General features: G+C 36.1%; 3 protein-coding genes across 3 annotated transcripts; 2 read left to right on the forward strand and 1 right to left on the reverse strand.

Moving 5' to 3' along the window:
* Positions 1 to 734, forward strand: LOC18768278. Its single transcript, XM_007200571.2, has one exon. The coding sequence runs from the start codon at positions 115 to 117 to the stop codon at positions 460 to 462; it is 348 nt and encodes a 115-aa protein (XP_007200633.1). The 5' UTR covers positions 1 to 114; the 3' UTR covers positions 463 to 734.
* On the forward strand, positions 3,625 to 6,456 carry LOC18767608 (dual-specificity RNA methyltransferase RlmN). The gene is made up of 7 exons (XM_007201079.2): positions 3,625 to 4,003; positions 4,094 to 4,204; positions 4,275 to 4,409; positions 4,518 to 4,622; positions 5,427 to 5,596; positions 5,712 to 5,811; positions 5,936 to 6,456. Exons 1-7 carry the CDS (start codon positions 3,728 to 3,730, stop codon positions 6,170 to 6,172), a joined length of 1,134 nt encoding a protein of 377 aa, XP_007201141.2. The 5' UTR covers positions 3,625 to 3,727; the 3' UTR covers positions 6,173 to 6,456.
* LOC18767809 lies at positions 7,878 to 11,690 on the reverse strand. The gene is made up of 13 exons (XM_020570504.1): positions 10,932 to 11,690; positions 10,737 to 10,817; positions 10,561 to 10,643; positions 10,366 to 10,472; positions 10,165 to 10,275; positions 9,893 to 10,002; positions 9,307 to 9,580; positions 9,144 to 9,221; positions 8,976 to 9,026; positions 8,811 to 8,900; positions 8,410 to 8,490; positions 8,206 to 8,268; positions 7,878 to 8,057 (listed from the first exon to the last, which is right to left on the reverse strand). Exons 1-13 carry the CDS (start codon positions 11,123 to 11,125, stop codon positions 8,031 to 8,033), a joined length of 1,350 nt encoding a protein of 449 aa, XP_020426093.1. The 5' UTR covers positions 11,126 to 11,690; the 3' UTR covers positions 7,878 to 8,030.

The following is a 13,654-nucleotide window of genomic DNA, read 5'->3' on the forward strand; positions in this document are numbered from 1 at the left end:
TTTGCTTCTCCAGGACATTATATCAAGATTCAAAAGCACCAGAGCTAGATCAATTATTATCAACAACAACAAGACAAGAAGAAGAGAAAGAAGAGGCAAAACCAAGCAAACAGAATGGAAGGCTTAATTCCATTTCTTTTTCATGCCCTGAAGAAGCAAAGGCCACAACACAGGTATAGGTCCTTTTCTCAGAGCAACTCCTCCAACCGCAGTTACCATCTCCTTATGAGTGGCCAGGATTCATTAGAGGGCTCCTCTCATCGCCGGACACGATCCGAATTTCAGCCTCCTGTTAGTACTGCTGCCTTCTTTGAGCAGCGGCCCGCGAATGAATTTGTTCATTCGCGGAGCCTCAAGGAAGAAGGTGGTGTTTCTGCTGCTCCTTCAGTGCTCATTGGATCATCAAAGATGGGTTCCTATCCTTACCAGATCTCTAATGTGGGTATGGCTAAAGGGAAATGAAAGATTCAATCCGAATAATATTTCATTGATTTTTTGTTTTTCCTTTTGGTATAAGAGCAAAGTGTTCAATGCTTGTAGTTCAGTACTTGTAAAAGTTGAATGTTAATTGAGCAATGAAAATGTATTTTAATTGTTAATAATGTTGGTGAGGTTGAAAGTTTGAAAGCAAACATTGGTCAACTGTAGATTCTGAGATTGGTTGTCTTGTGTGCTTGTTTTTATTTTATACAATTGATGTAACAAAGGATTAAGAAGGAGCCACGTTATAGTCATAGAGTGTATGGAATTTTTTTTATTTTTATGAATTTAAAGATAAAATATTTTATAAAACTATTTTTAGAATAATTCACTTGTAACAAAATTACGTATGTATTTATAATGAGTTAGCCACTATTAAGATGAATACATCACAAAAATATATCATCATCGTATTTATATGAGTTAAACTTGAATCATGTTCCAAATATACCGCGGTCGTATTTACGTGAGTTGAACTTGAATCATGTTCCACCTAAATCGAGATGAAATAGACCGAAGACTAGCTAGTTATGCATGTGGCGTACTGAGTTACGCAAAGAAACCCCGGTATCTTATGATAAACAAAGGGTAAAAACGTCATTACACGTATATGAGCTGCCAGCGAAGACAAGTTGTAGAATAAGTCCTTCCTTCTTAAAGATGGGCAGAGCTCCAATAATTTTTTGTGGTCAGCAACAACAAGACAAGAAGAAAGAAGAGGCGAACTGAGCGATGGATCTAGGCAGCCACAAAATGGAAGGCTTAATTCCTTATCTTTATCACGCCATCAAGAAGCAAAGACCTCAACGCAGGCACCGGTCATCCTTTACTGAGAGCATCTCCACTCATGCTAGCTACCATCGCTTGACGAGTGGCCATGATGTCTTAGAGGCCTCATCTCTTCGTCGAACACCGCCGGAAGTTATTCGTTCGCGTAGCTTCCAGGAAGAAGGTGGTGCTTCTGCTGCTCCTCCAGGCCACATTGAATCATCAAAGAGTTCAAAATTGGACCTTACTTCATAACGACGCAGTTCACTTCTCGTAAGAGTTTTATGTTCAATATCAATGATATTGTATTTTGATTCTTAATGTTGGTGAAATTGAAACTTTGAGAGATGATTAAAGCAGTGATTTAGATTTGGGATGATTTGAGATTTGAATGTCATAATGTTTGTTTGTGTGCTCCTACAATTGCAAACCAAGCACCAAGTAACAACCATGCCCAAAATGGCGTTGGATTTTTCTGTCAAAGTTGTCAATAATGCAATGTCATTATCCCACCTAAACTAAAATGGACAGATTTGGACCAATTAGTTGCAAGACAAAAGAAAGGAAAAAACTAAAATGGGGTTGCTCGGGACTAAAAACAAACAATCCGGGGTTTAATATCCCACCTACCTATAGACAAATTAAAACCTTGTAAGAGGTTATTAGGGTTTCGAATCCAAGATTAGGTTTGAAGGGGTCTGAGGTTTGAGTTTGATCTCATGTTAATGAAACATTGCATATGTTGTATGTTTGGGGAGAGTAGCTCAACTCCTTATAAACTCAGGCTTCAAGCTTAACATGTGAACAACACATATTGGGTGGCGTGGGAGCACGTGTGGCCGTTGGGCCCAACACGTGAAGCCTTGCTCTGATACCATGAAGGAAGTTGAGGTTCCACCCCAAAACCAATTGGCAATGGGGAGAGTAGCTCAACTCCTTATAAACCCAGGCTAGGTCCCTTAACATTTCAATGTGGGACAAACACTCTCAACACGCCCCCGCACGTGTGGCGAACTTTCAAGCCTAACACGTGAACAACACATATTGGGTGGCGTGGGAGCACGTGTGGCCGTTAGGCCCAACACGTGAGTTGCTCTGATACCATGAAGGAAGTTGAGGTTCCACCCCAAAATCAATTGGCAATGGGGAGAGTAGCTCAACTCCTTATAAACCCAAGCTAGGTCCCTTAACATTTCAATGTGGGACAAACACTCTCAACAATACCTCTTTTTTGTGAGAGTTTTATTTGTATTGTTTTGGTTTGATTTCAAGTTTTATCTCTTTTTTATTTTTATGAATTTACAATGTTAGTTGGGATGCCTATGCCAGAGTTTCTTTAGTCTTGCAAGATCGTTAGTGGAGACGCACCAAATTGTCTTAATTTTGATGTTAGATTTCTCCAGACTCCATTATTGTAACGGTCCCTTATGGCTAGTTTGTATTGACCCTTTTATGGCTAGTAACTTTTTTGACTTAATTATAAATGCAATTCTAGAATTTTTCAACCAAAAAAGAAAAGAAAAAAAGAAGTAAGGATCCAATCGATCCAATCTAGCATGCCAAACAAAACATTAGCATTCATCATGATATGATTAGTAATCACTCGTTAATACATAAACTTTCAAAGGAGAATGCTAGCTGAGTTCCCGACTACCCTTATGCCTTATTCATTTTCCTTTCCATTTTACAATGTTAAACGATCGAAATAGTTTGAAGTGTAGTTTAGATGAGAGATTTTTCGAGCCTCAAAGGACATTACATGATGAGCAAATGATAAAGAACGTACAAAAGGAAAAATAGTTAGCACTTCTCATTTTTATTATTGTACACATACCTACACCCACAAATGTAGTATTATGGTCAAACACATCACTTTTATAGGCCTTGTCAAATATATACATATTTTGGAAGATAACATATCATATATAATTCTTTTCTGATTGTGAAATAAAATTCCAACAGAAATAAACCATTTTCTAAAATTCTAAGTGAATGTTATATGTAAAAAGAGTTCAAATTCTTTATTTATTATGTTTTAGGTTTTTGTGTGCTTTGATATTATCATTTTTTTAAATAATAAATATAAGAGATAATTTAAATTATTCTAAATTAATATGAGGGTGACTCCAACTTGGGTGAACTGAATAAACTCACTACCCTAACCAACTAGCCTAACATTTCTTAAAAACACGTTAATTTATTAAAAACATGTTATTTTTTGTACGATTAAAAACACGTCATTTCGATTATTTTCATTTATTATATCTTTCCAATATATTTGCACATAAATCTTAAGAACTAGAGTTCGCCACGACGGCGTTTTGAGCATCATATCACAAGGACAATATTTATAAGTAAAAGTTGTACGCACGACGTCGTTTCGGAGTTCTTCAAACGCTTTTCCATGCACGATTTCACAACAGAGCCATAAGCCACGCTTCGTCTTCGCCACTGCAACACCCAGCCAACGCTCAAAATTATGCAAAGTGGAAAAAATACGATGTCGTTTCGATCAATCTTCGACGCGGGAGAGCTGAAATCAGAACTGGAAAAGTCCGGGGTCAAACCCAGCTTCATGCCTTACATATGGAAGCAGGTGATCCAAAACCCCGACGCCCAATTGGACCAAATTCCGTCTTTACCCTCCGCCGCGTACCCTCTTCTAACCTCAAAGTTCAAAACCCTAACCTCCTGCGTCCACTCGGCCATGGATTCCTCAGACCAACTTACCACCAAGCTCCTTATAAAGCTACAGGTATGCGCTTTTCTCCTTTTGCACACAGCCCATTTGATAAAATGCTTAAATGAGAGAGACTTGCGCATTGTTGTTGTTTTTTTATATTAGAATGGGGCTCTTGTGGAGGCTGTGATTATGAGGTACGATACCCGCTTGGGAAAGTACAATGGGAAGCCCCGCCCTGGTGGAATGAGGTCCACCTTGTGCGTATCATCTCAGGTATTGAGTTTTGAAATTTTGGTTTTTGTTAAAAATGCTTGCTTTTGAATGTTTCTGTTGATGTTAATAGGTTGGTTGCAAAATGGGTTGCACATTCTGTGCCACTGGGAGTATGGGGTTTAAGAGCAATCTGACCTCGGGGGAGATTGTGGAGCAACTGGTTCATGCTTCTCGTATTTCGCCTATACGCAATGTTGTTTTCATGGTAATTTTTTTATCTTTACTTGCTTATTTGTTTGTTTCTATTGGATTGATATGTTATGTATGTGGAAGAAATAAGTGATTCTTTTCAAAACTTTGATTCTTTTGTCAGGGAATGGGGGAACCATTGAATAACTATGGTGCCTTGGTGGAAGCGATTCATGTCATGACTGGACCACCATTTCATTTGTCGCCAAAGAAAATTACTGTGTCCACGGTACGCATTGCAAACTGCTATTATGTATAAGATTCTTTATGCTTATTTTTTTTTCTCTTTCTAAACAGTATTCAAAGGGTTCATAAGAAAATTCCCCCCTCCTCTCTGGAAATGCATCAAGTTAAGGTTTCATGCAATTAAGTTATTTAGAAAGCTGCTTTATGTTTGGCTACTTGATTTTCCATTCAAGGGACTCTTTCATGAGGGAACCTTATTTTGAGAAGTGAGATTAGCTATAGACTAAAACACTGATGATAAGCACGGTTAATCTCAACTTTTGGTTAAAGTTATATCATATTTCTTTTGGTTCTGTCCATGAAAAATGTATTCCCACCATTATTACAGTTGTCTTGGAAGTCACTAACTGAACTTAGACCATTATATTGTTCCAGGCCTTTGGATATGATGGATTTAATAAATTTCTCATACCATTCTATATGCTTCTATAATCAAGGTTTTGTAATTTTTTTTTTTCTTTCTTCTTGTTAGTTCATGATATTTTGTCTACAGTGGGCCAGAATGGGTAAAGCGTTTCCCTTTAACTGAAGATATGATTACATAGTTTGTTTTTTTCTATGATGACCTGAATTGGGGACCTCCATGGATGAAACTTAAGATGCAATCCCTTCCCTGCCACTTTTCTTTTTATATGGCAGATGTAAAGTAACTACATAGTACAAAGCTCTCCTAAGTCTTCAGTTGCATGGAAATGAATCATAGTTGCAGTAGTCTTATGAAATAGTTCTCAAGTGCTAGAAACGTTTGGCTTACTGGTCTATCAGTTGTGCATCTAATCTTCTGTAGGTTGGCATTATTCATGCTATCAAAAAGCTTCATATTGACCTTCCAGGACTGAATTTAGCAGTTTCACTACATGCACCTGTACAAGAAATTCGTTGTCAGATAATGCCTGCAGCTCGAGCTTTTCCTTTAGTAAAGCTTATGGATACACTACAAGAATATCAAAAGAACACGTAAAATTTTGATATACCTCATGCTTTTAGTAAATTATTTTAGCTTTTGTGTCTTTACAACTACAGTTTGACTGTCATTATCCTAGAGAATCTCACTGTAGACCTTAATCTTCAGTCAGCAAAAAATCTTCATTGAGTACATAATGCTTGATGGAGTGAATGATGAAGAGCAAAATGCACACCAGCTCGGGAAATTGCTAGAGACATTTCAAGTGGTGTGTTTTGATCTCTGCACTGGCAGCATTTGATGAATTTCTATTTCCCTTCTTTGTGTGCGTGTATCTTTGTGTATCATATCCCAATAAATAATTGTTGCATTTGTTGTTTCCGGTCACACAGGTGGTTAATCTAATACCCTTTAATCCAATTGGTGATCTGAGTAAGTTTAGCACCAGTAACGAAGAGAAAGTATCAAGTTTCCAGAAAATCTTACGAGGTACTTATGGCATTCGAACAACAGTTCGTAAGGAAATGGGTCAGGACATAAGTGGAGCATGTGGGCAGTTGGTTGTGAACAAGAGTTCAATTGAGAACACAGTTCTCTTAACTGATATAGAAGATCTTCAGGTCAGATAGGTCCCTTCTTGCCCCCAGGAGGTGTAATGCCAGTCAAAGTAATCAACACTGCTCTGCAGGACAATTTGTCTTCTTGTAATTTTGACAACTTTGTAATTCATTCCGTTATTTTTGTGGTTGCAGAAGCAAAATTTCTTTTGTAATTTTATCCTATTAGTTTAAAATCTTCACTAGATACACCTAAAACTTTTTATTTTAACTTTTTCCTCTTATCTCCCCAAATGTGTGGGTTTTGGGTGGTTGTAGATATTGACATGAACGTTAATGATAGACAGTTTTGATCAGTGCCTAAGAATCAAACATGAACGGCTGGATTTCAAGATGAATTCCTCTCTGCTTCTCAAAAATACCAAACCAGCATGGTGTGTGTTGTCATGTGCACGTGACCACCCTGCTTCTCTCAGAACTAACACGTGCGGAGCATCTTGACTACTTCAGAAAAATGTTTCAACCACTGCAACATCACGCTCACTCACCCTACCGGACCAATTCAACAATTTCAATTTAACTAGAAGAAGAAAAAAAAAAGCTAGAAAAGAAATAAGCTTTTATAGAAACCCAGAGAGTTTTGTGCTGTTGGTTTTCAATTCACAAAAACAACAAATTGAGAAAAATGCAACAAGAAGCAAATCCCAGAACGTTAATATTTGCCCTCTCGCTCACCATGCTCATCTCCTCTTGCTTGGTTCACTCGAGTAACTTAGCCAACTCTCCGTCACCTTCACCGGTGAGTTCATACCACGCTTTGCACTGTAACTTTGCTCTTTACCCTTTTCTTTTTCTGGTGCAATGTGAAATATTATATCCATGTTTCAATTTTGTTTAGGCTGTTGTTGGGATGCCAATGCCGAGTGAGCCGCCTCGACGGATTGTTAAAAAGGGAAGGAGAGGGTCGTTTCCGGCTACTTGCTATTTAAAGTGTAACCAGTGCGAGCCTTGCATGCCAGTTCAAGTATCAGTCCGAGCGATGGCATTGGAAGAGAACGAGTACTATCCACAGGTGTGGAAATGTTCCTGTGGTGATAACATATTTTCCCCTTAGGCTAAGATTTGTTGCAGCTGTAATTAGGCCTAAGATAGGTATTCTCTAAACTAATAGAAGAAAGTTTCATGCACGCCTTGTTATGTACGAAAAATTCTTATACTCGGACATATGCATATAACATTTCTCACAATAATTGATCGGGTAACCAACATTCGACGAGTTTATTGTGAGAAACGTATTGTACATATCCGTTATATCTAAGAATCTTTCGTTATGTCTGGATAAAAGGTTAGTTTGCAGGCTTGGTACATTTAAGGTAATGAATATGTATGAATTGGGGTTAACTAATAATTACGCAGTTCATGATGTATGCCACTAGGGGAAGACAGGGAGAAGACTGATAGATCTCTCTCCCATGGTTCCCAGATGTTTGTGTAATGGGATTGAGACGGACTAAATATCTAAATTAATCTTGAAAATATGTTGAAAAAGCTAGTCCAAGTGTAACATGGACACAGACAGGCCTGTCCAAAGCAAAGGGAGAGCCTAAGGCGAAAGTTAAAATATATCTTCTACGTTTTCTCTACTTCCTTCCACGGAAGCGTCACAATGGCTTGACTTTATTGTCTCAAGCTCAACTGCCGTTTCTTCAGCATTTTAAGAATCCACTAATTCTTCTTAGGTTGAATATATAAACTTTAATGAATGAAAAGCGACAGATAAATAATAATAATAATAAGCGGAAGATATCTTTATTGTATTATTAGTAAATAAAGTATACAACAATTCTTGTACCCAAAATGAATGGTTAATTCTCCTGTAGTGTAGAAATAAGACCCATGAAACGTAACGGGCAAGTGCTCATTTCCACCGTCAATCATAGTCGCAGCAGTTCATTTCCTGCAGAAAGAAGAGTAATGTGTGAGAAGTACTCCCAACATTATAAGGTAGTATTTTGGCAAGCACTATTGGGGAATATACACGATTTTCTTTTTATAACTGCAAGATGGTTAAACTGTCAGCAAAAAGACAGTAGCGCTAGTATTACCTCTGACATGCGACGATGCTTGCTCATTAATTGTGTTCTTGCCTTCTCCAGAAGAGAATTCCTCTGCACATAATGCAAATGTTAGTGCAAATGTCCCAGTTTGGTCAAGGATTGGACTACTTTTTGGAATTATCTATTCATCCCAAAAAGTTTTTGCCCTATGGAGAAAACACTCCAAATGTAACAAAAGAAATAGAAGCATACCCAAACTCTCTCTTTCTTTTTATTTTCCTTCGTCAGTGTTTCAGCATTTCTTTCTTCGGGTAAAAAGAAACGGACGGTAATCTGTAAATTTAAGTTTAATGGGGATTAAAACAATAATGCCTCAAACTGACCACAATACATTTAAAAGATTCAAATATCAATAGACAATGAACTATGATGGTTGATATATCTTCAATAAAATTATGTGCTAAAAATATCCTGAGTTCAGCAACCACTATATAAAAAAGTAAAAAAAATCACCAATATGAAACAAAAGAAACGAAATGTGCTACCCAAATTCTACATACATTGATATATTTGACAAACTTTCAATTCAACTTTAAGATTTATCAAAGATGATGCAAAAATCAAACTAAGAGAAATACAGAGAGATTACCAACCTTATCAGTGGTAGATACATAGAGTTCTGGACCTAAATTCTTTATTCTACGTGGATTGAATTCAAACAAATGTTGAAGTTTCTCATTTCCCTGTCCCAAAAAAAAATGTTACTCCTACTTAAAATAATAAGAATGCTGAGAAAATCAGTAAGAAGGAAAACCAACCTTCATATGTATTTTGAATCCATCATTTAGAAAATTCTTCAAAAACTGCAACTGTTGATAAAATATTTTTCAAAACAGAAAAAAACAGTAAGTAGAAAACTTTGCAAATCAATCAAACGTTGAAACTAATAAACAAATAATAATAAGAAATATAAAACATGCAATTACCTGAATCATTTGATACCATGATGACAACTTTAGATCTTTTCCATTGATTGTTAAAGATGTTCCCAAACATTGAAAACTCTGATATATGAACCAATCACTCTTTAAGGTTTTTATCTTAATGTACTGGCAGAGGAAAAAAAGAAAACATAAAATTGACCATTACCTCAAAATAATTCACAACTTCGCAGACTTTTTTTGTAATATTCTCACTTCTTGGAATATTCTCACTTCTAGTGTCCACATAAAGACACTTTAATTTCTTTAAAACATTTTCTCTCAGTGATTGTTGCATATGTGAATAGCTGCCGTGATCCTTTGCTTCCTTCCAAAACTTATCAAGATTTCCAGTTTCAAATATTAAGGCCAGCGCTTCACAAGCTGCTACACGCACTAATTTATCACCGTGCTCTAATAGGTTTGAGAAGTAGCAAACAGCCCTGTATCAATTTGCTCATATTAGAACAGTGCTATAACAACATAATTCAATCTACAAGGATCATCGATGATTGATATGCATGACACATGATTCAAGTTATGGAGTAAAAGATTTCTGGAACAAAAAAGAGAGAGAAACAGATAGCATTTATCATCCATGTCCCTTATCCTAAAAAATAATAATAATTTAGAATTTCATTCAAAACTACTATTTAAATATTGCACAAATTTTTTTAGAAAATATTTTAGTTGATAAAAGGTTACAATTGGAAAAAGAAATTTTAATTTCTGATTATTTTGAGTTAACATTTTACCCATTCCAAGAGTTGTGGCTGAGTCTCCATCCCTCCATGCTTGTAAGAAGAAACAGCCAAGAATATATTGCAGCAACTAGAACCTCTGGCGAATGCTTTTTTGTGTTGACCTAAAAGTTTTAAAAAAAGAAAACCAACTTCAGCTCTTTATTCTAAAATTTGGTACCATTTGTAACAATTTATAACCTAAATGCTTGAGAAACTAAATAGGGACTGGTGAAGTGAAGTAAAAAAAAATTTGTACCAAACGAAAAATTAAAAGGTGCACATACGTCATTGACAGATTCAGGATGAATGAACTTCCAAATAATTTGCATGGCTCCTTCAGTCTCCTCTGAGTTAGTTGAACCAAAAAAACCCACAATAGCCAAACAATTCAACATCTGCATAAAATTATTTTTAGTCTGAGATTCAGACATTTTGGAGAAGTCCTATTAATAAAATTTAGGTGCGTATCAAGCGTATTAAACTACCTTTAATGTCGTGGTTCCAGATTTTAGAGACTCAGAAAGTACAGGAAGCAACACTCTGTATACTTCAGAAAGTTTATCTTCACAACAAATGATTATGGCCAGCAAACCTAAAATCATGATAAAATGAGACCCATAAGCATTACAAGGCAAATGTGAAACCCACATAAATGTGCTATTTGACAGAGCTAGACAAACCTATAACATGGAGTGATAGCTGCTTCTCTTTAGAAGAACCTATTTTTAGGGAATTTAAGCCTCTGTATAGAAAGCTAGCAAAACTGCAAGAAAACAAAGGTGCTTGTTATACTTCCAACTTTCAAGCAATAAAACAAGAATACTTATTTGTGAAAATAAAATAAAAATTTGCTTACTTCTCTTCCAGATAGTCATTCTCTAATCTGCAAGTTAACACCTCAATTATTGAAGCCAGTGCCTCCTCTCGGTTGGATCCTCTTCATTAACAAAAACAAAGAAACCCATCAAAATTTGTTGCGAAGAAAATTCAACATGACAACCCTGTGAGTTACAGAAAAAGAAAAAACAAAACAAAATTCGAAAGGAAGAACCTTTTCTCATACAACACTTCTAGGTAATGGCAAAGTCGCTTTGGTTGCGATGGCCGAGGCACTTCTTCATAGCCCTCATCGTCACCAGCAGCAAGTACAGGTTTTCTACCAGCCCATCTACGTAACAAAATATCATTACTTTTTTGGCTACGCTTCCTGGAGCTTGAAGGACGAGCCTTGTCTCTTCTCGACATGTTCGATGAATCCTGTGAGATAATTCAACTATCGGAATAAATTACAGGCAAAGTTTGGATTTTGTTTCCCTGGAACGGACGAATTCCTCAATTTAATTCGAATCAGGAAGCCCTAAATTCCCAATCCCAACTGGACCAAACCTCAATCCCTTCTTACACAAATACTAAATTCCCAAATCAGATCGAAAACGAAGCTTGTTGTTTATATGGTGAATATATATAGGTTTGGTTTGTGTTTTCTAATCCTAGTCTGAAAGGGAATAATTGCAAGCATTCCGAGTTCAACAAGAAAAGAAATCAAAATTGCCAAGTGGACCCAAACACGCCGTAAATGGTAAATCTTTTGGGCAGCTTCACTTCCTCTCTCGGTCATTTGGGCGGGAAGCAATGTCCTGCTGCGCATCGCTTCAATTTTCAGGTTTCTGATTTGGGGGCGGCTTGGTGGTGTTCTATTAAGAACAGGTTTTCATATTTCAGAAAATACGATTATAAAAGTTCTAATTTCGAGTAAAAAATTGTTTCTAAAGCCTTTTCCAGAAAGTTTTTTTAAAAAAAAAAAAACTAAAAATTGTCTCTAAATCCTTTTCCCAAAAATAAAAAATTATAATTAACTCTTTTTTTTTTTTTTTGGTTTTGTAAAATTGTTTCCCCTTTTTTTTTGTCCAGATGTTTCCTTTTCTAATGGTAAACTTTATTTCTTAAAAAAATAAACAAAAATTTGAAAGTAACCCAGAAAATAACTTCCCAAAAACTAGGAATGACAAAAATCCCAACAGAGGCGGGTCTCTGTCGAGTCCCCGACCCTAATGGGGGGAGATTTCGGGACACAAAGGGTATCAAGTACGAGGATCCCCGAACTGGAAAAATCTCCTACGGGTATGGGTAGGGGATGGTATTGGTGTCCCCATTCCCGAACCCGACCCGAAAATATATATGTTTATATTTAAATAAATACATATATAATTATAATATTTATGTTTAACCCTAAATTAACCTCCCTCTCCTAATTCTTCCTAATCTTCTTTGGAATTTCATATTGATGTGATTTTGAATAGTTGAGTTGAACTTTATAGTTAATTTGGATGTGTTGAATGATAATTTAATATGAAATTTAATGTTAAAATGTATGATAAATATTTTTTATGCAAATAAATTTGGGGATTCGGGGCGGGTATGGGGAATAGTCCCCCGAAGGGAACGGGGATGAGGACTCCCCGAAACCTATTAAACGGGGATGGGTTCGGAGACAGGGACGGGGATGGAAAGCGGGGACAGGGATGGTATTGTCATACCCTGCCCCTACTCGACCCGTTGCCATCCCTACCAAAAACCCTATATATATTCACCCTATAAACAAGAAAGAAGATTCGATTTCGATCTGATTTGGTAATTTAGTAGTTAGGTAAGAAAGGATTAAGATTTGGTCCAGTTGGGAAATTAGGTTTTCAATAGAGGCTAGTATGTTACTTATAGGACTTAGAAGCCATTACCCAATCCATTACATCAGGCCGATTATGAGATTTTTAAGGTCACACAAGAAAGATCATTTGATTTTATTTGTAAGTGTGTGTATATGGAACCTTTTATAACCATAGAAAAAAGTTTAGGACTCGACAAATTGTCATTTAATTTTTGTCTATAAGAAATGATTGAATATCATACGTATCTACAACTCCACACACAAGAAAAATCATTTGAATTTATTTGTGCTTGTGTCTAGAATATTAAAAAATATAACTTTTGTCGAGAGCAGGTACCACAGTGATGCACTCCCCCTTCAACCCAACTTGACACTCAAGGTCGAAACCCCAAGAGGTTTCTTTCCTTATATCATAGAAAAAAAATTTAGGCGTATGACAGAATGTCATTTATTTTTTATATATAAGAAATGATTGAAGATAAAAAAATAAAAATAAAAATAAAAGTACTAAAAAGAACCATGCATTCACATAAAAACTGAAATTAAAAAAGATGCACACTACCTTACCACCACTATTGGAGTCAACTTAAGATAATATTGATGTGTATATCTATCTATATAACTAGTTACCAAAATATGACCTCATAAAAAAATAAAAAAAATAAAAAAAAGGGGCCCACCCTTTAGCCGAGGCCTAAGGCAGTTGCACTGACTGCCTTGACTCAGGGGGCGGGGCTGCATTGCATAATATTCCAAATGCAGTGCCTATAATTATATAAATTCGGGGGGTTTTTTTTTTTTGGGGTACAAATGAGAAAAGAAAAAATATATTTAAAAAAAATGATATTTAAGGACTAAATGAAACACATTTTTAAGTTCGTTTCTTCACTCCCAAGCAATAAAACAATAATTTTCTTTTCTAATAAAAGGGTTGATTTTGTTTCTTTTGCAGCAGTCGTGCTCTAATTTTGTGGTTAATCCCTTAATAATTTAGGCTAGTGCTTCTCCATCTCGCAGAACCTTTCATTGAGATAAATTTAATAATAAAAATGGTCCACAAGATGGAGGAGACACTAGCATCAATTATCACGAGATGAAGCTCATAAATT

The sequence above is a fragment of the Prunus persica genome, chromosome G8 (genome assembly GCF_000346465.2).
Source record: "Prunus persica cultivar Lovell chromosome G8, Prunus_persica_NCBIv2, whole genome shotgun sequence".
In the NCBI taxonomy this organism is placed as follows: Eukaryota; Viridiplantae; Streptophyta; class Magnoliopsida; order Rosales; family Rosaceae; genus Prunus; species Prunus persica.